Genomic DNA, 20,670 nt, shown 5'->3' with positions numbered 1-20,670 from the left:
ATGTAGTACGTACTTACATGCCTAAAATAGTTTAGTAGTCTTTAACATGTAGTACGTACTTACATGCCTAAAATAGTTTAGTAGTCTTTAACATGTAGTACGTACTTACATGCCTAAAATGCGCACACATGCTTTTTATATATATATATATATATATATATATATATATATATATATATATATATATATATATATATAAAATATGCACACACGTGCATCTCAAAAAATTAGATTATTGTGAAAAGGTTCATTTTTTTCATAATTTAATTTAAAAAAGTAAACTTTCATAAATTCTATATTCATTACACCCTCATTGTGGAGAGTGTCAATGATCGTCTTCTTGACAACTGTCAAGTAAGCAGTCTTCCCCATTATTGTGGTTGTGTGTACTGAACTAGACTGAGAGATATGCGCTATTTATACTGTTTTACTCAATCTCAAAATGAAATATTCTAATATTTTGAGATACTGCATTTCTGATTTTCATGAGCTATAAGCCATGATCATCAAAATTAAAATAAAAAAGGCTTGAAATATTTCACTTTGTGTGTAATGAATATTGAATATATGATACTTTACCTTTTTTGAATTAAATTATCCCCCCCAAAATTTTCACATTATTCTAATTGTTTGAGATGCAGTAGTGTGTGTCTGTGTGTGTGTCATCATCTTCTTTTGGCTGCTCCCAATTAGGGGTCGCCACAGTGGATCTTTCGTCTCCATTGCTCCCTGTCTTCCGCATCCTTCTCTACCACACCTGCCACTTTCATGTCCCCTCTCACCACATCCATGTATCTCCTCTTTGGCCTTCCTCATTTTCGTGTGCCTGGCAGCTTTATCCTCAACATTCTCCTTCCAACATGCTCTGCATCTCTTCTCAGGATGTGCCCATACCATCTCAGTCTCATCTCTCTTAGCTTAATTCCCAAGCTCTCCACATGTGCTGTCCCTCTGATGTGCTCGTTCCTTATCCTGTCCAACCTTGTCACTCCCATTGCAAACCTTAAAGAAGATACGCAGAGCCTTTATTTTTAAATACCAGTCATTCTTGAGATCAGGGACAAAAGGGGTTTTGATTTTCTAAAAATAAAATCTCATTATTTCCAAAACATATTCATATATTATGGTTGCACAAGGTGTTGGCCCTCTTATACAGTTTTCGGACAATCTCCCAGGTCAAGATTTTTAACGTTATTTTCATGTTTGCGGGGCAAGTCAGAGATTTTGTCAACACCATAAGACACAAAGAAATGTAAAAATATATATATTATTTTAAAGTTTTTCCAGGCATTTTTACTCTTGGAGGTTGCTTTAATCTGTGTCATTCTGTCTGTGTTTTCAAACTAGTAATATTACTTTTAAAAGTTAATTTATTAAGATGTTATTGACTATATTTACCGGTATGTGACTTTATGCATTTAGTTTTTATCCTCCATAGCAAACAATGGTATTAAGCAATATAAAGTATACACATTTAATTTGGAAATGCAGTGTTTTTATTGTAACAACTTGAAACAATGTAATAAAATATCCTTTTAAAGAAAAAATTAACTTCACAGTCATATTATGGAGTTGACAAGCTGTTTACGGTGTTGACACACCACTTACGGTGTTGATGAAATAGAAGGGAAATGGAGATAATTTCATTGAACATTTTATTGACATAAAATACCACTTAGGGTTAATCATATATTTGAATTAAAACCTACTTTAAAAACATGAACCAGGCAGTATGCATATTTTATATCTTATACAGAGCAAAAAGTCAAATACTCTTATCAAACAAAATAACATCCAGACATTCAACCAAACAACTGATGCAATAGAGATCTTGCAGTCACGTGACCGGAAAGTTAACAGCCGCCATCTTGTCGGTAAAAAACACAGCTGAATACTGCTGCACTCGTGTACAGAATGGATCAATTTCAACCGACGGACTACACGGCTCATTTTTCTAATGAACAGATAATTAGATATATGTCTAAAATAAACGATCTACAGATTAGTGACCCTTATCGATTACCGGACGTAGTTTTCACGACCGTGTCAGTGGATATTGAACTGCCAGAGGTGGAATACCCAGACGTGTATAATTACCTCATCAACTTTCCCTCGCTGTTCAGTGGTGAAGCACTGCGTGCTTATAAATCTCTGGACAGTTATCTTTACAGAAATTCAGGATTTGTCAGCGACTCAGATGCGGCATCTTGTAAACAAGAAAATAACAATCCTCATTGGACAGGTAAGTCACTTAAGTATTACTAGTACTGATAGCACTGACCAGCCGATTATAGAATAGAATAAGGTAATTCCAGCTGTAATTCCAAATCGTCCGTCTTGTTTACCATGGATCTGGCGTTGGAGAGGTAGAGGCTTAGCAGTGGAGGTTTGAGTGGCTGTTTTCTGAGCTTAGTCAACAGGCCGGCTCTGCCTGCAGCCTCGCTTTTGCTTCCGCTCCCGGCGCCGCCTCCTTCGCTTTCCTTCCAGTAACAATCCACGGAGACCCCGCTGGTCTCGCTACCTCATCCGGAATGTTGTGCATGCGATGGAAATCGCTACACACCGTCATTTTCTGCTGGAAACCAATGTCCAGTAAGTCCATACGGTTGTAGTGGATATTGAAGTCCAATACAGACGAACAACATGCAAAAATACACACAAAAAACATAAAAAACGTGCACAGGTAGGGAGAGCTTGTAGCCGCAGCCGTTGTAGTAGAATTGTATATAGTAGGGTTTTCCAGAAGAAAAGATAGAAGTAGAAGCAGAAGTAGAACCAGAAGTAGAAGTAGAAGGCGGAAATATGGCATTTGACCGACAAGATGGCATCTGTCACAATCTGGATTGGCTGTGACGTCACATGCAGGATCTCTATAGAACATTGAGTGTGTGTGTGGCATGCACACACATTATCATATATATATAGACTGAATTCAGTGTGAGGATGATGGATAATTTTCAATAAATATGAAGTATATATGAAAACTATGCCACGCGAATATGCAGAAATGTCATTAAAATACATAGGACATAATACAACTTAAATTTTAATTCATAAAACTGAATTAAATGGGGAAAATGACACACATTCGTCAACACCATAAGGCCAAGGTCAACTCCATAAGACAAAAAATCTTATGGAGTTGACGTTTGACGGAGTTGACAAAGTAGTCTACTTTTCATCATAACTTGTGTTTTTTTGGCAGAAGCCATCTTGTTTTTCACCGGCTGCTTGTGGCCTCAATAATAAAGTTAAATAAAGCTTTCATTACAAAAAGAGTCAAATAAATCTTGAATTTTATTGACTATGGTGTTGACACACTATGGCTGTGACACAAAATGATTTCTAAAAGAGACAGTTTAGGGTAAAAATATAAAATATTAACTTACCAGAGCAGTGGCCTCATGGCATGTGTATCAAGCTGGAAGTGTAAAGGGGTCCTTAGATTGAGAGCTGCCCACAATAATGCCTGATTTTTTACTAATTTTTGAAAAATCTTATGGTGTTGACAGAAACTCTGGACATGACTTCAATCGCTTAAAAATTACACAAAAATGTTTCTCAAATTGTAAACTTGTGTACAGTTTGAATAATTAATTAGAATACTTGATGACAGTAGCTATGATGTTTGTTTTATTTTACTTTAAACAATTTTTTAAGTGTTAAGAAATTATGAAACCTGCTTTCGGACAAGGTTTATTTACGGTGCTGGTAACACATTCACTCATGTAAAATAAAATATATGTGTACAAAACCTTTAAATCATACTTTATAGTGCAAATCTGTATTTGTTTTTTTTAATTTAAGATAATTATGTGGGGCGGCACGGTGGTGTAGTGGTTAGCGCTGTCGCCTCACAGCAGAAGGTCCGGGTTTGAGCCCCGTGGCCGGTGAGGGCCTTTCTGTGTGGAGTTTGCATGTTCTCCCCGTGTCCGCGTGGGTTTCCTCCGGGTGCTCCGGTTTCCCCCACAGTCCAAAGACATGCAGGTTAGGTTAACTGGTGACTCTAAATTGACCGTAGGTGTGAATGTGAGTGTGAATGGTTGTCTGTGTCTATGTGTCGGCCCTGTGATGACCTGGCGACTTGTCCAGGGTGTACCCCGCCTTTCGCCTGTAGTCAGCTGGGATAGGCTCCAGCTTGCCTGCGACCCTGTAGAACAGGATAAAGCGGCTAGAGATAATGAGATGAGATGAGATAATTATGTGACATATTTTATTTACATATTTAACCACAAAAATGAGTTTCATCTCTCGGACATGTTTTGTCCCTTATCTGAAGAATCACTGATACATTTCTGAGTGGATAGTATCTCCATCCTTGACTCTTGTATGCTGCATAAATGGGAATTAAAAAAATATATTTTTGAGAGTTAAAATTGACTGCAAATTTGGCATTCGAGCTGCCCCGCTGAGCCAGCCAGCCCTGAGTGCGTGACGTCACAGCAGTAACCGGTTTTAAGGCCGAGGCCTCTTACAACTATAGACCGAAGTCATATAAATAAAAATTTATGGTGAAAGTAAGAAATACCGTTACCGACTTGCTCAACTAAGACTGATTTGACTTCATTGATTGTGGGTTGACTCTCATTAAAACAGGATAGGTGTTATAACTTATGCAACATACATGTACATCAGTGGCGGCTGCTGGTTTTTAAAACAGGGGAAGCCCATTTTACGCCTTCATCGTAAAACCTGTAGGCCGAATATCAAAGCATAGAAAGGTGTGCCCCATTAGCATAGTGAACTAGACAACCCTACCTAGTGGCAGAAAGTATTTTTGCTTGTACATTTCATGTTATAGTCTGGCTTGCCAGGCTAGTGCCTCATATCCTTAATCAAAAATATCAAACATCCAAAAATCACTGGCTATTCAACGAAGAGCCTTGAACATCATACCCTATGCAACACAGAGTCTTTAACACAACACCCAGCTGTGCAACACATCCTTGAACATCTTCTGCAACACAGTCTGGAAATTCATAACCAGGTAGGCTATGCAACACACAGAACCTTGAATATTATACCCAGGTATAACCTATAACACAGAGCCCACCATTCTCTTAACATTACTGAACAATATACACACTTCAGATTCATGAACATGAACACTATTTATACACAAATTCTGCCCTCCGCTCCTTTTCCAGAAAATGGTCTCTGACCCTGTCATACCAGCTGGTTGTGCTTTCCAGAGACTTTACCAATTTCTGTTAGCAGCTAGCACTGCAGATCCCAATAAGGCTCAAGCTAGCCTACAACCAGATTGAACTACAAATGAAATAAACGAGTGAATTCACGAATGATCAAACTGATAGAATGGATGAAAGTTAACGGAGCACAACGAGTAATATTTACATTTATTTACAGAGTAATGTACAGAGACATCAATGAGAAGAACCGTGTATATGAAAAGAAATTCGGACAGCACTTTGGCACACGACTGCACTTTCTCGACATCCGCTAGGGACTGATCATGCTTCCGTGTTCCTCGCCGAAGTACCGCCCTCCTCATGTCTTTCAAACACTACCTCCAATAATCCTTTATCAGCCCGGCTTCTTGTCCCTCCCACTGTCTCGTTTAGTCCCAGAGAAGCCCGGCTTCCCTGGAAGTGACGATTTTGTTGATTTTAACCAATAACAACTAGCCAAAATTGGCTGTTCAGAGCCGTCTCGTAGACCGCAGCGGATACCCGGCTGCCAGTCAGTGTTGCCAGATACTGCTGACGTTTTCCATCCCAAAATATGTTCAAAACCCGCCAAAATGCACTTAAAACCGCCCAATCTGGCAACACTGCTGCCAGTCCATAGAGCCCATTGAAATAAGAAAGGTTACAGCCTGGCAGCAAAGGTGATTCTCGTAGCGAACTGCAAGTTCGTCAGACATCACTCAAATAAGTTACAGGATAGTTATGAACATAAATACAATCTTGGGCATATATTATGTTATGCAAGTTATTGTTTTAATGAGAATTCAACGTCGTAGACGCCGCAGTTTGGGGAGAGAATTTTAGGGGAAGCTCGGCTTCCCTTGTTGTCTCTGAGAAATCGCCCCTGATGTACATGCATGCATTTTCACTGATAAAACGTAAAAGGCTAATTAAATAATCAGATGAACTGAGACAATCACATTCTGAAGCAAATTAAATAATCTTATACCGGTAACTTAAATACACAATACAAGTTATATGTATTAATCTAAATGCAGGTAAACAACGTGTTTATTTATTTATTTATTTATTTTTAAAAATCCAAATGAGTCGCAGCTTACCCATCTGTGTTCTCACTTCCTGAAGGCCGATCTTGTGGCCGATTGTTTTGAAACAATCTGACTTTCAGTTGTTCATTCAGTTCTCCGTTCATTCACTTCTTCCACGTAAGGGTGAGATGGCAGCAATATCCAGTTTAGAAATCGGATGGCTGCTACACGCTCACTCTTTTCTTCATACTGCGTAGTCCGCCATTACTGCTCGGCTCTGGCAATTACTAAAACCCAGGATGGAACGGGATGTCACGGGTTTTAGCAACAACCACGGGGAGGTCACTGCCTGAACGATATGTCCCGTCCCATTCCGTCCCGGGTTTTAGCAACAACCCTCGGCTCACTCCGGGAGGACTGGCGCAACTGAACTCACTTTCCTTTTAAAATAAATAAATCAATAAAATAAATACTTTCCTTTTCTTGTAGTTTTATTTTCCTTTAATTGTTGATACTGCACCCTCTTTCAATACAGGCTTATAGCCAACGCTCCTCAACAGATCAGAGGTTTCATATGAGTCTTCAGTAAAATGTGCAGAGCAGAGGAGAGACCACTTCGTAGGCGCCCAATGTGCCCATGAACTTCTCGCAAAACGCGTCCAAATCTTTGCAGTTTGAACATTCTTGGGCCATGAATGCAACATAAATCCAGCTTCTGTCATGTTGCTGCACCCGCCAGCAACACATCTACATGGCATGGCAATAAATTAGCTCAAAATGGAGGATCGGAGTTGCAGTCAGCTCTGTGTTTCAGTATAACGGAAATGGCGATGAGACCGATAGACTTCCTGCTGTGACGTTACGGATGTCAAGGTCATTCACTCAGACCGCTACCTATATAAATCACTAATCATAAAAATTACTATATTAGATTTATTGTTAACACTTAAAACTGTTCCTATGCCATTCCTGAGGTCTCAAGGCATTTATAAACGAAAGTGAGGCCATGGCTCTGCGTATATGCTTTAACATCCTCAACTCCGCCACCTCCAACTTTGCCTCCTGTCTCTTCGTTAAGGGTCTCCAATCCATACATTATAGCTGGTCTCACTACTGTGTTATACATCTTACCTTTCACTTTTGCTGGGACTTTCCTATCACAAATGACTCCCGAAATCCTTCTCCAACTGCTCCACCCTGCCTGCACTCTCTTTCTCACCTCACTATCGCAGCCCCCATTTTCCTGCACAGTTGACCCCAGGTACTTGAATTCACCAACTTTCTTTACGTCTACTCCTTGCATCTTCACTACACTCTCATCCCCATTCTCATTGATGCACATGTATTCTGTTTTGCTACTGCTCACTTTCATTCCTCTTCGTTCCAATGCATACCTCCATCTCTCTAAACCCAACTCGACCTCCTTTTTACTTTCACCACATATCAAAATATCATCCACAAACATCATGTTCCATGGGGACTCTTGCCTCACTTCGTCCATCAAGCTATCCATCACTATGACAAACAAGAAAGGATTCAAAGCAGATCCTTGATGAAGTCTCACCTTCACCTTGAACCATTTAGTCGTTCCAACTGCACACCTCACTGCTGTTTCACTGTTCTCATATATGTCTTGCACCACACTAATATATTTCTCATTCACTACACACTTTCTCATACAATACCATAACTCATCCATACATGCCAACCTTTTCACAAGAAAAAGAGGTAGATTTTACTCGCACACGGTACCGTTGCACAAATTGACAATTTCAAATTTTGGCGGACAATTGTTTTTAAAGATGTTGCTACTAATTCACTTTAAACAAAGCATAAAACACAACTAAACATAAATAGGAATCAAATAAGTACATTTTATTACACAGATTTGATCATCTGATCTAATGTCATGCTTTATATGTTGCAGATTTAGCATTTGTCACAAGTTTTTCATCTGGACTCCAGCTGAAACAAGTGGTGTCTTTGAAAATGTTAATTTTGGATGCCAGAATACCACACAATGTATTCCTAATCCCATGGGTGTCTTCATATACACTGGCTTTTGCATGTCCATCTTTCCCTTTCCCCAGCTGACTTCTTTGGTCTGTTGTAATTTTCTTCACCATGCTGAAGAGAGATTCACAATGAGCATTACTGTGTGGAATTAACAGAATATTCATGGCCACTGTGGACAATGTCTGATACCTGAGCTGGCCAGTTACATTATCTCTTACTCTCCCAACAGCTACCCAATAAGCATCTACTCTGTCTCCTAATTTGAAGGCAGGCACATCACAGTCACTTTGGTATGTGCAAAACTCCCTGCACAATGTATCCTTTGAATGTCCTGCAAAAGAGGAGGGCATAATCTTGATCAGTTCAAGCAAAGAAGTCATGGAAGCTTTCTCCCTGTGCCTGGGATCAAGAACAGCAGCATGTTTCACAACTGGGTCATGAAGAGGGAATTTCTTTGCCATGTAGTTCAGACAATTTAGATAGAAAGAGCGAACTTCACTTCTAAATTTTTTAACTGCAGATGTCCCTTCAGTATCATCTTTCTCTATGGCCTCCATTGCCTGATAGCCAATGAAAAGGTCGTCATCTGTTTTCTGCACTTTGAAGTCGTTGAAGTCAATGGCCAGAATGTCCTTTTCATTCATGTGCTCTGGCAATATGAGACAGCTCATTATAGATTGGAACAAGTTGAGCATGCTTGTGTGGAGCAGGTGAATCATTGGTACCTCAGATTGCAGCAACAAATTAAATGAATCGAAGAGAGGCATAGCTGCATGCAGAAACAAGATGTACAGTTTACATGTAGGCTGTTTGAATATTGAAACAAGTCTCCATTCTCGTGCTGTACCCTTCTGGATTGATACTCTCTTCCGCTTGTGTGGACCTTTTCCTCCAGGACTCTCATATGCATCATCCTCATCATCATCAAAGTGCGTTAGGAAGCAACTTCTCAGTCCATCCCACAATTCCAGTGTTCTGTCAAGACACTTGTGCAGGCTCAACCATCTGGTGCTCACATGCTTCAGTACTTTCTTCACTGTAACATCACAAAACTCGAGCATTTCTTTAAGTTGGTCCTTCCGTTTTGCGCTGAAAATATAAAAGGAAATAATTGTACACTATTGCATTCCCTCAGGTGTTTATTTTATAAATATCATATATCAGAGTTCAAAATAGCAATAAATGTTAAATAAAAAATAGTAAAGTGTAAACAACATATTTTATCAAGGAACATGTCAGTTCAAAATATCAATAAATATTAAATAAGAATATTAGCAAAAAAATATTGTCAAAGGAAACTTTAATAAATGTTTGAATTGCAGTAATGCTCACCTTTTCTGGAAATGATAGTAGAGATCTATGAGGAAATCTTCTGCATCAAACCCGTTCAGAGCCTTTCCTCCATTTTTTGCAGCAAGAGCACTCAGATGACATGGACAACCCATCAGATAAATATCCGAGTTCTTCTTTAGCAAGTGTCCTAGTACACCACGTTGTTTACCAGTCATAACAGATGCATTATCAGATGAAAATGCAACACACTGCTCCAAATTTAAACCAACTTTTGTCAGAGAATCCACTATTGCATCAGCTATATTTTCCCCAGTTGCAGAGTTAATAACCGGCATATCAATAAAAGATGTTGTTATCAACCCAGTGTTTTCATCCACGTGTGTAATGAGAATGGGAAAATATTTGTCATCTTCATCACTACTGCCATCAGTTGCAAGTGAAAAGAGCATTTTATTCTTGCCAACAAAGTCCGTCACTTTCTTAACTGCATCCCCTCCAATACACATGCTCATGTGTTGTTTTTGTATGACCACATGAGTACTGTTTCGCAATATTGCTATCTGGACACAGTTTTGATAATAATTTTGTGAAATGATCACTCAGAGTCAAAGGCAGGTTATGTTCCATTTCCCGTAAATAAAACTTCAGCGTGTGTTGCGCCTGTAGTTTTGCTGTTTGGTAGGAACATAAATTTTGATGTGTTACTCACTGCTCTGGAGTTACTTTTATGCTTTTCTGTTCCAATATGCCGAGTTAGGTCATTATATCCGCCATGTGAGATTGTGAAATCTACTCGACAATGCTCACAGAAAGCATGGTTTTTTCCTTTGCGTGATGCTTTTATAAAGGGATGACTATCTGTCCACTTTGTCTTAAACTTATTCTGATATCTAGTTTGTGACTTTTTCTTCTCTGGTGTAGCCATATTCCACGTTTTATCCTTACTAGAATCTAAGCAATTTTATCACAAACACACCACATGCACAATGCCAACGAAACCGGAAATAGAGAAGTGAGCAAACGGCACCGAACGAATAAATGGTTGGTCTTGTGCATTTCCAGTATTCGTGATGCCAAAATAACGCACGAACCACCGGCAAAGCACGTTCAGAACTTAGTGTGGGATTTTTTTTCTGAGAAATCTAAAAAACGTTGACATTATGTACAAAAGCGGTAGGCGTTGACAGAAGTTAAAAACCGGTAGTTTACCGCACAAATCGGTAGTGTTGGTGTGTCAGACTCATCTCTCGGCACTCTATTGTATGCCTTCTCCAGGTCTACAAACACACAATGTAGCTTTCTCTGGCCTCCCCTGTACTTCTCCATTAACATTCTTAAAGTAAAAATTGCATCCGATGTTCCCTTCCTTGGCATAAACCCATACTGCTGTTTACAGATTGCTACCTCTCTTCTCAATCTCGCCTCCAATAACCTTTCCCATAACTTCATGGTGTGGCTCATCAGTTTTATCCCTCTGTAATTACTGCAGCTCTGTACATCTCCTTATTCTTGTATATTGGGACTAGTACACTTTTTCTTCATTCATTTGACATTTTCTCATTTTCTAAGATCTTATTAAACAATCTCGTTAGGAACTCCACAGCCGTCTCACCCAAACATCTCCAAGCCTTAATCGGGATAGCATCTGGTCCGACTGCTTTCCCAGTCTTCATTCTTTTCATGGCTGCCCTCACCTCATCCTTACTAACCAACTCTACTTCCTGATTTGCTGTCTCCAACGAATCTGACCTTCTCTCTCTTGGATTCTCCTCATTTAATAAATCCTCAAAGTACTCTTTCCACCTTCTTAATACACTCTCTTTGTTTGTCAACACATTTCCATTTCCATCTTTCATCACTCTTACCTGCTGTACATCCCTCGCTTCCCTGTTTCTCTGCCTAGCTAGTCTGTACAGGTCTTTCTCTCCTTCTTTGGTCTCCAGTCTTTCGTACAACTCCTGGTATGCATCTGCTTTCGCCTTCGCTACCGCTCTTTTTGCCTTCTGTCTCGTCTCTCTATATAACCGCCTGCTTTCTTCATCTCTCTGATCATCCCAATTCTTCTTTGCTAGCCTCTTCTCTTTTATAATTTCCTGCACTACTTTGTTCCACCACCATGTCTCCTTGTCTTCCTTCATCCTTCCCAATGACCACCCTAGCACCTTCCTTGCTGCCTCTCTTACTAGTATAGCAGTAGTATCCCAGTCTTCTGGCAGACTTCCATTACCACTCAATGCTCGTCTCATTTCTTCCCTAAACTCCTTCTGATGTTCAACCTCTTTTAGTTTCTGTTGTGGTATGTTGTTATGGGACTATATTACCCTTACGCGGAGTGATCTACACTAGAACAGGGCCCGCGTAATAACACTGTATCTGTAATATGTCAGTCAGTTAGTACCTCAGTAAAGTAACGTCAAACACATCTCAGAATCTCCTCATCATTGAATGACTTTATTCACAACAATAACACTTCATGGTGGCAGCGGAAAACAATCGCCTACAACGCCACACAGAACTGCTTCGTGCCGACGGAAGTTTACAGTAAAATTGTCCGAGGATAATTTTTTTCGCCTGACGGGTGAAAAGACTTCGGCGGCTAGTGGGATCAAGCTAGGTGGCTAACAGTGGTAACGGTTCAAGCTCGAGACCAGAGAGAGGACAAGAATGGCATCGCATCTACCAACGATGAACTGGTCCGACCCGGATCTGAGTGAGGCTATTTCTCTTTTCAAACAGAAAATGTGTCTGTATCTAGAGGATGAGGAAATAGTGGATGAAGCTAAAAAAGCGAGGAAAATATGCAGAGGGATCAGAGATGAAGGACTAAAGAGACTGAATGCTAGTGGACTCGGTGAGGAGAATAAGAAGAAACCCGATGAGTTGTGGAAGTTTTTCGAAGGTCAGTTGAAATTGAATGTGAACTTTAGAATACACAGACTTCATTTAATGCAGTACAGACAGAGACCCGATGAAAACATTGATGACTTTGTGACTAGAGCCAGAACGTTAGCGCTGAAATGCCAATTCACTGACGCTGAGCTGAACGAACGTCTGATTGAGCTCATAATAGCCAGTACGCCACACGATGCACTGAGGAATGACCTGTACAGTAAACCTCAAGGCTACTCCTTGGCTGAAGTGCTAACAGAAGGGAGGAAATATGAAGCGCTATCGGCAGGCAATGAACAGTTGAACCAGCTGGGTCTGACTACTGCAGAAAAAGTTCCCGCCATACACCGAGGACGGACATGTCAGAACTGCGGCAGAAGCCATCAACCGCGTCAGTGCCCTGCCTACAACGACGAGTGCTCTGTGTGCGGCGCCAAGGGACACTGGGCGAGATGCTGCAGGAAAAACAACAGACGTCAACAGAAGCCAGACTACACTCTACAGAGAAGAAGTAAGTCCCATCCACCACCAGACAAACACTACAAACAACACCAGGCAACCAGGGGAAGATACAAGCCACACCACAGAGCCAGAGTCGATGTAGTTGACTGTGAGGACCCAGAGGACGAATACATGTACCAGCAACAATTCCACCCCATCACCATCAGTAAAAAATGCATGCACAGCATCAACAGCAACCCGCCTAGAGATGAAGCCTACACAACACTCAGCGTGAGACCACCTGACGTACCAGGCCATGGACACACACTTCGTCTAAAGATCGACACAGGGGCAGCAGGAAACACTCTTCCACTGCGCACATTCAGGCAGATGTACGGAAGCGACACAAGTGCATACAAGCGGCTGAAGAAAAACAACATGAAGCTCTCAGCATACAGTGGACATGAGATACCTTGCTACGGAACCATCAACATCCTGTGCCAGTACAAGGACTCTAGATGGGTAAGCGCCAAGTTCTACGTTGTGGATGTACCAGGGCCAGCTGTAGTTGGACTACCCACAAGCGAACTGCTGAACCTTGTCACCCTGCATGTGGACACTGTAAAGCAAAAGACTGACAACAGCAAGGAAGACAGACAACAGGCAAAACACCTGAAAGTAACCACCTGCAGTGATCTCATGAGAGCGTACCCTAACCAATTCGACCAAATAGGAAACTTCAAAGGAACTGCAAAACTCATCCTGAAGCCCGACGCTGAGCCATTCATCGACCCACTACGCAAATGCAGCATTCACATCAAAGACAAGCTCCAAGGTGTACTGAACAAGCTTGTTGCACAAGATGTCCTGAGGAAAGTAGAACACCACACCGATTGGTGCTCCAGCCTTGCATACAGCACAAAGAAAGACGGATCCCTACGCATATGCCTTGACCCACAAAAACTAAACGCCAGCCTGAAGAGATGCCCACACAAAATACCTACCGTGGAGGAACTGAATCCCAGATTCGCAAATGCAAAGATCTTCAGCAAGCTGGACGCGAAAGCAGGATACTGGTCCATACATCTGGATGAAGAGTCACAAATCCTGACAACGTTCCGCACTCCCTTCGGCAGGTACTGCTGGAAACGTCTGCCATTCGGACTGAGTGTGTCTCAGGATCTCTTCCAGGCCAAGATGGACCAAATCCTGGAGGGACTTCAAGGCATGGCCAGCATCGCCGACGACGTCGTCATCTACGGGAAGGATGAAGAGGAGCACGACAGGAACCTGACTGCACTGATGGAGCGAGCTGCAGAGGCAGGTATGGTGTTCAACAGCGACAAGTGTGTCATCAAACAAAACCACATTTCATTCTTTGGCAACCTGTACACAGACAGTGGCATAAAACCAGACCCTGCAAAAATCAGAGACATTCAGAAAATGCCAACACCACGGAACAAAGACGAACTGCACAGATTCTTGGGAATGTTAACCTACCTTGCCACATACATACCAAAGTTTGCAGAGAAAGCGCACACACTCAGAGGACTGCTGAAAAATGACGCCATGTGGATATGGGAAGCCGACCACCAAAAATGCTTTGATGACTTGAAATCTGCCATCACAGAGGACGCATGCCTGAAATACTACGACACCAGCACACCCCTGACACTGGAAGTAGACACATCACAGAAAGGCCTTGGCATAGCACTGGTGCAGAACAACAGACCCATCGCATTCGGATCAAAGACCCTGACCGACTGCCAATCCAAGTACAGCAACATTGAGCGTGAAATGCTTGCAATTGTTTATGGAATGCAGAGATACCATACTTACCTGTACGGAAAGTCATTCACCGTGATTACAGACCATAAGCCACTCGTCACCATCTGCTCGAAACCACTGCATACTGCACCACCCGGACTCCAACGTATGCTGATCAAGACTCAAGGCTACAACTACGAGGTGAAGGACCGACCTGGCGCAGAAATGGTCCTGGCAGACACCCTCAGTCGACTCCCAAACCCCGAGAATGACGGCAACATCAAGCTGGATGAGAGGATAGACGGCATCGACACAGAGTTTGAAGATCCAGAGAGGCACACCATCACCATTGTAAACTTTTCACCTGAAAAACAAGAGACTCTGCGCAACCAAACTGCTGACGATCCAAAGCTCCGTGCACTGACAGAACTCATTCAGCAGGGATGGCCTGAAAACATCAAGGACTTACCTAAAGATCTATGTCCATACTGGTCCTTCAGAGATGAACTTGCCACGGAGTCAGGAGTCATCTTCAAGGGCAGACAGGTCCTCATCCCCGACACCATGACTGCAGACATTCTCACACAATTACACATAGCACACCAAGGCATAGAAAAAACACGCCGACTGGACAGAGAAAGTGTCTGTTGGATTAAAATGAATGACGACGTCGAAAGAGTTAGCAGATCTCAGTGTGTGCTGTGCTGAACACCAAGACGCCAACCCAAAACAACCTCTCAAGCCACACGAGATACCATCCAGACCGTGGCAGTCTATAGCCTCTGACCTGTTTGAAATCAACGGACGCCACTATCTATTGACTGTAGACAGATACTCAAAATACCCACTTGTTGACGAAATGCCCACCCCAGTATCCAGCCATGCAGTCACACAAAATATGCAGTCTTACATGTCTTTATTTGGAAGACCAGACGAAATCCTTACAGACAACAGACCACAGTACATGGGACAGACTTTCCAAGCATTCGTGAAAAGGTGGGGAATCACACACATCACCAGCTCCCCCCACTACCCCAAAAGCAACGGGTTCATCGAAAGGCATGTCAGACACACCAAAGGCATCGTCAAGAAGACACAGCAAAACAAAAGTGACCTCCACATTGCCTTGCTGCAAGTCAGAGCAACACCCATCGACAGCAAGCTGCCTTCACCTGCAGAACTGCTCTTTGGTAGGCCTGTCACCACCCTACTGCCAAGCTGAGCAGAACCAGGTAAAGAGCAACACCGTCAGCACCTGGCCCACAGAGCAGCTGTGATGAAAGAACACCGCGACCGCAGCTGCCGCAGAGAACTACCTCCACTCCAGCCTGGACAGCACGTGACAGTGTGGAGCAAGGAGAGAAGGACATGGCACCCAGCAGTCGTCCAGCAGAAGTGTAAGGAGCCAAGGAGCTACATCGTCCAGACACCCAATGGACACATGCTGAGGCGCTGCAGGAGCCACCTGCGTGGACCTTACAACGCACACACACACCACACAGACACAACAACCTACTGTGAGCAGAACACACCTGGCAGTGCCACAAATGCTGGGTGAACACCGAGAGGGTCACAGTGAACAGACAGAGCCTGCACCATCCTGTGAACCTGTAGGTCAACCACCCGACCCCAACAACCCTCAGCCAGTCCGTACACGCTTTGGAAGGGCTGTGGTCAAGCCAGCACACTTCAGGGACTATGTCCAGTAGCAAGTATAATTCACTCTTGCTCACTTTCAGAGACTGAATGTGACTGTTGAAATGTGTTTTCTATATTCTTTTAAATATGTTCCTCTTGTCATTTGACAGGGATTGACAGATGTTTACAACTTTGCAGTAATATGTTTACTCAGTATTAATATTCTACTATCTTTCTGAATCAGTACTGTGAGAGATATGATAGGCCTTAAATGACTAGGTGATTTAAAAAAAATTGCCTATATAATTTGCCTTTTGCCTACAGTAAAAAATAAGTAATTCTAACATCTGAATGAATGACATGTGAATTGAAATGTTCAGCCTACAGAAGAACAAGTAACTATAACTGAATGATATAGTGTTGATGTGAGTTTAAATTAAATATTTAATGGTAACCAAAGCTTAATGTTATGAAGTTAATTTAATGTAGTTCATGGTTATGTTTGCTACACAGCTATGCATCTCCTCTTATTCTAGGATTGTCTCTTAAGCTAAACAGGGGGGATGTTGTGGTATGTTGTTATGGGACTATATTACCCTTACGCGGAGTGATCTACACTAGAACAGGGCCCGCATAATAACACTGTATCTGTAATATGTCAGTCAGTTAGTACCTCAGTAAAGTAATGTCAAACGCATCTCCGAGTCTCCTCATCATTGAATGACTTTATTCACAACAATAACACTTCAGTTTCCACCACTTAATCTTCGGCTCCACTATTTCATACTTCCTCTTTTTCACTTTCAAGCTCATCCTGCACACGACCACTTGATGTTGTCTAGCTACACTCTCCCCTGCCATCACTTTACAGTCTCCAATCTCCTTCAGGTTACCCCTTCTGCAGAGTATGTAGTCTACCTGTGTAGATCTTCCTCCACTCTTAAACGTCACCCTGTGCTGCTCTTTCTTCTCAAAGTATGTATTGACTATTGCCAAATTTATCCTCTTTGAAAAATCAACCACCATTTGCCCTTCTACATTTCTCTCTCTTACACCATATCTGCCCATCATGTCCTCATCGCCTCTGTTTCCCTCGCCAACATGTCCGTTGAAATCTGCTCCTATCAGCATGCGCTCCTCCCTCAGTATACTTTCTACCACTTCATCCATCTTTTCCCAGAGATACTCTTTCTCTTCATTCTCACATCCAACCTGTGGGGCATACGCACACACAACATTGATTACCACTCCTTGAATCTCCAACTTCATGCCTATCACTCTGACACCCTCTTCACATCAATCACACTGTTGACCAATTCTCCCCTCAAAACAATACCAACAACATTTCTCTTTACATCAACTCCATAATAAAACAACTTGCATCTACCTCCAATGTTCTTGGCCTTGCTTCCCTTCCACCTCATCTGCACACACAAAATGTCCAACTTCCTGTTGACCAACAGTACCGGAGGCGGCCGTTGTTAACCCGGGCCCCGACCAATCCGGTATCGTATTCTTTTCAATCCGCACGTTAGATTTGGCACAGTTTTACGCCGGATGACCTTCCTGATGCAACCCTCTCCAATTTATCCGGGCTTGGGACCGGTGCCAAGAGTATGCTTATGCACCCCCAGTGGCTGGATTTGTGTGTAATTTATACATACATACATACATACATACACACACATTATACGGTGTATATATATATATATATATATATATATATATATATATATATATATACACACACACACATACATACACACACACATACACACATGAGGGTAAGTCAAAAAGTTCTAAGACAGATGTTATAATTTCAAAAGGAATTAAAAAGAATTAAAAAAAGGAATACAGAGAAGGAATTCTCTGATGGAAACATTGCTTGCAAAAGTGTTTAGACTTAAATGGAGTATATGTAGAGAAATAACTTTATTTTCAGAAATAAAGATTTTTTTTCATTTGTCTTAGAACTTTTTGACTTACCCTCGTCTCGTGTGTTTTTTGAATTCATGTGAAACTATGGAGCGAGTGTTAAAAGCTTAAAATCAACTTTATTATCCTCTGGATTACCTGTACTCATCCATAACCCACTGGACATCCACTTCCTACTTCCTGGAATCAAGCATAAATATGAAAACAAATCAAATGCAACTCAAAATATGTGCTGTGGGACAAGAGTTCTTGCATTTTTACACTCAGGGACTCTAAATGTTAGAAAATGCAAGTCAAAAACACTCCATCAGTACAGATTGATTTTTCAAAATATTTTATAAATCAGTCACATTATTACAGTTTGTACAATAATATTTGGCTCTTTTGGGAGCCAGAAATTTCTGTACTTTCCACACATGGAACCCAGTTTTGTAAAAATTCTCATTAGCTAAAACACAACTTAGGTCTTGTTCTAAGAGCCTGATGGTTTTGTGTAAAAAAACAATAATTGATTCCTCTGTTTATTTGTTTTTGTCTCTCAGTTCACACCTCGTGTCTGCCAGGTCAGCCCAGTTGTATTTCCACTTCCTGTTCTCCTGGTTGTAGTGGAGGTGGTCCCTGTGAGCCGCGCAACACCAGCACTAATTGCAGTGAGTGCACATGGTTACCAGCTTATTTGCTACACCTGCTACTCCTGACTGTCATTGGTCATTTTATCGGTCGTTTTATAATTAATATACTGGTGCACCTTGTACATGTACAGTAAGTGACCATAGCTTATCATACAAATAGACAGGAACAATGAAGAAACAAAGAGATAGTCACCAACAAAATGGATAGGAGACTGTAATACGTCCCTGATGTGGGTGGAGTACAGAAGCATGGCAGGCAGGAGTTGATGTTCACACACACACTTTATTTTACTTGTTTTCGTAGCTTTTCAGCTTTACACACTCTCACAGTCACACACGCAACACACACACGTTCTGGTCGGGAGAGCTCTCTTCTCTCTGCTCTCTCCCTCCTTTTCTATTCTCTGTCACTGCAACACAGATACACAACATTAATTAGCTACAGGTGCATTGACTTTGCCACTCATCTTCCCTGGCCCTGCCCTCCATTCACAAACCGATGCTAGGCCACACCCCCGCTGCCACAGAGACTTTATTTTTTTGAAAATATTTTGTGTGTGTGTGTGTGTGTGTGTGTGTGTGTGTGTCAGGCGGCTGTGAGCCAATCTCATTGGAGCTGTGTATGAACCTGCCGTATAACACCACACGGTTTCCTAACTATTTGGGCCACCAGTCTCAGAAGGAGAGCTCAGTGAGCTGGGAGTCTTCCCTCTTCCCTGCACTCGTTCAGACAAACTGCTACAAATACCTCATGTTCTTTGCCTGCACTGTCCTCGTGCCAAAGTGTGACCCGCTAACACACCAGAGAGTGCCACCTTGCAGGTAAGTGTGTGCGTGTGAGGGCGTAGTGAGGGTATACATTTGTCTAGAATTGTTACTGCTTTCTGTGAGCAATGGTACCCAGTTTCCACTTAAATACTAATCCCAAGGTTAATCAGCAGGTGTGAAATATTGAGTCCACCCAAGATACAGTGCTGGGACCAGATTAGTACTTGACCTAGAATGTGAGATTCTGGAGTATCAGGAACCATCTGATAATCTCAGGATGGGAGTCTAGTAGTTGGTGTTGATGGGGAATTACCTTCTAGAAAGATAGACCTGCTTCTATCACTCACTTAATATCCATAGCCTCCTCCTCTACTGTTGCATATCTTTGCTCCATGGTGAGGAGTTTATAGCTAATGAACATCACTGAGTGTCTATGAAGGTTCTCAGTCATCCAGGCCATTGTAAACTGTGAGTGTTAAAGAAGGCAACTCGACTTGCTTGAAATCCTTGAAGATGTTTCATCTCTCATCCAAAAGGCTTCTTCAGTTCTGTCTGACTAGTGGGGAGTTTCAGGTATTTATCCTCTAGTGAACCAAAAGCAACCCTAAGGAGAGTTGTTGAGGTCACATGGGTTGTTGACCTTCTCAGTCATCTTGTAGGTTGTTAGGGTCACTGGAGGCCAGGTGTGAATGGATTAGCAACCTAGGGGGTTGTGAGGGTGATCTGTGGGTCATTGACTCTCTCTGCCATCATGTGAGTCATTGAAGTCAGCTGAGTCCTGGTGTGGATGTGTATTCAGTTTTCTGGAAAGTGTGCCAAGGACTGCATTGTAGGCGGCTGATAAGTGGTGTCTCAGACCACCTCCTCTGTTCAGCGATGGTCGTTCCAGGTTGATGAAGATGGCTTCTTTTACTCCTCTTTCAAACCACCGGTATTCTCTGGCTAAAGTGCATACATTGCAATACTGAAATGATTGTCCTTTGCTATTGAGATGAAGATAGTCTGCAGAGTCCTGGCCTGAGGAACTGTGTTGAGCCATGCGGTTGTTTCGTTTCCTCAATGTACAGGTCTGTGCATTCCTCACTGAATTGAATT

At 42.0% G+C, this 20,670-nt stretch overlaps 1 protein-coding gene across 3 annotated transcripts in view; it reads left to right on the top strand.

Annotated features, from left to right (window-relative positions):
- The window catches only part of corin (corin, serine peptidase), a 76,417-nt gene that overhangs the window by 35,243 nt on the left and 20,504 nt on the right, over nucleotides 1-20,670 (top strand). For all 3 annotated transcript variants that reach the window (XM_060937844.1, XM_060937842.1, XM_060937843.1), the window contains exons 10-11: nucleotides 18,718-18,825; nucleotides 19,398-19,629. In XM_060937844.1, the coding sequence (XP_060793827.1) occupies nucleotides 18,718-18,825; nucleotides 19,398-19,629 (340 nt within the window). The remainder of the gene's footprint in view (nucleotides 1-18,717; nucleotides 18,826-19,397; nucleotides 19,630-20,670) is intronic.

Source organism: Neoarius graeffei, chromosome 13 (genome assembly GCF_027579695.1).
Source record: "Neoarius graeffei isolate fNeoGra1 chromosome 13, fNeoGra1.pri, whole genome shotgun sequence".
Classification (NCBI taxonomy): Eukaryota; Metazoa; Chordata; class Actinopteri; order Siluriformes; family Ariidae; genus Neoarius; species Neoarius graeffei.
The sequence above is the reverse complement of the archived record's forward strand: the minus strand, read 5'-3'. Positions and strand labels throughout refer to the sequence as shown.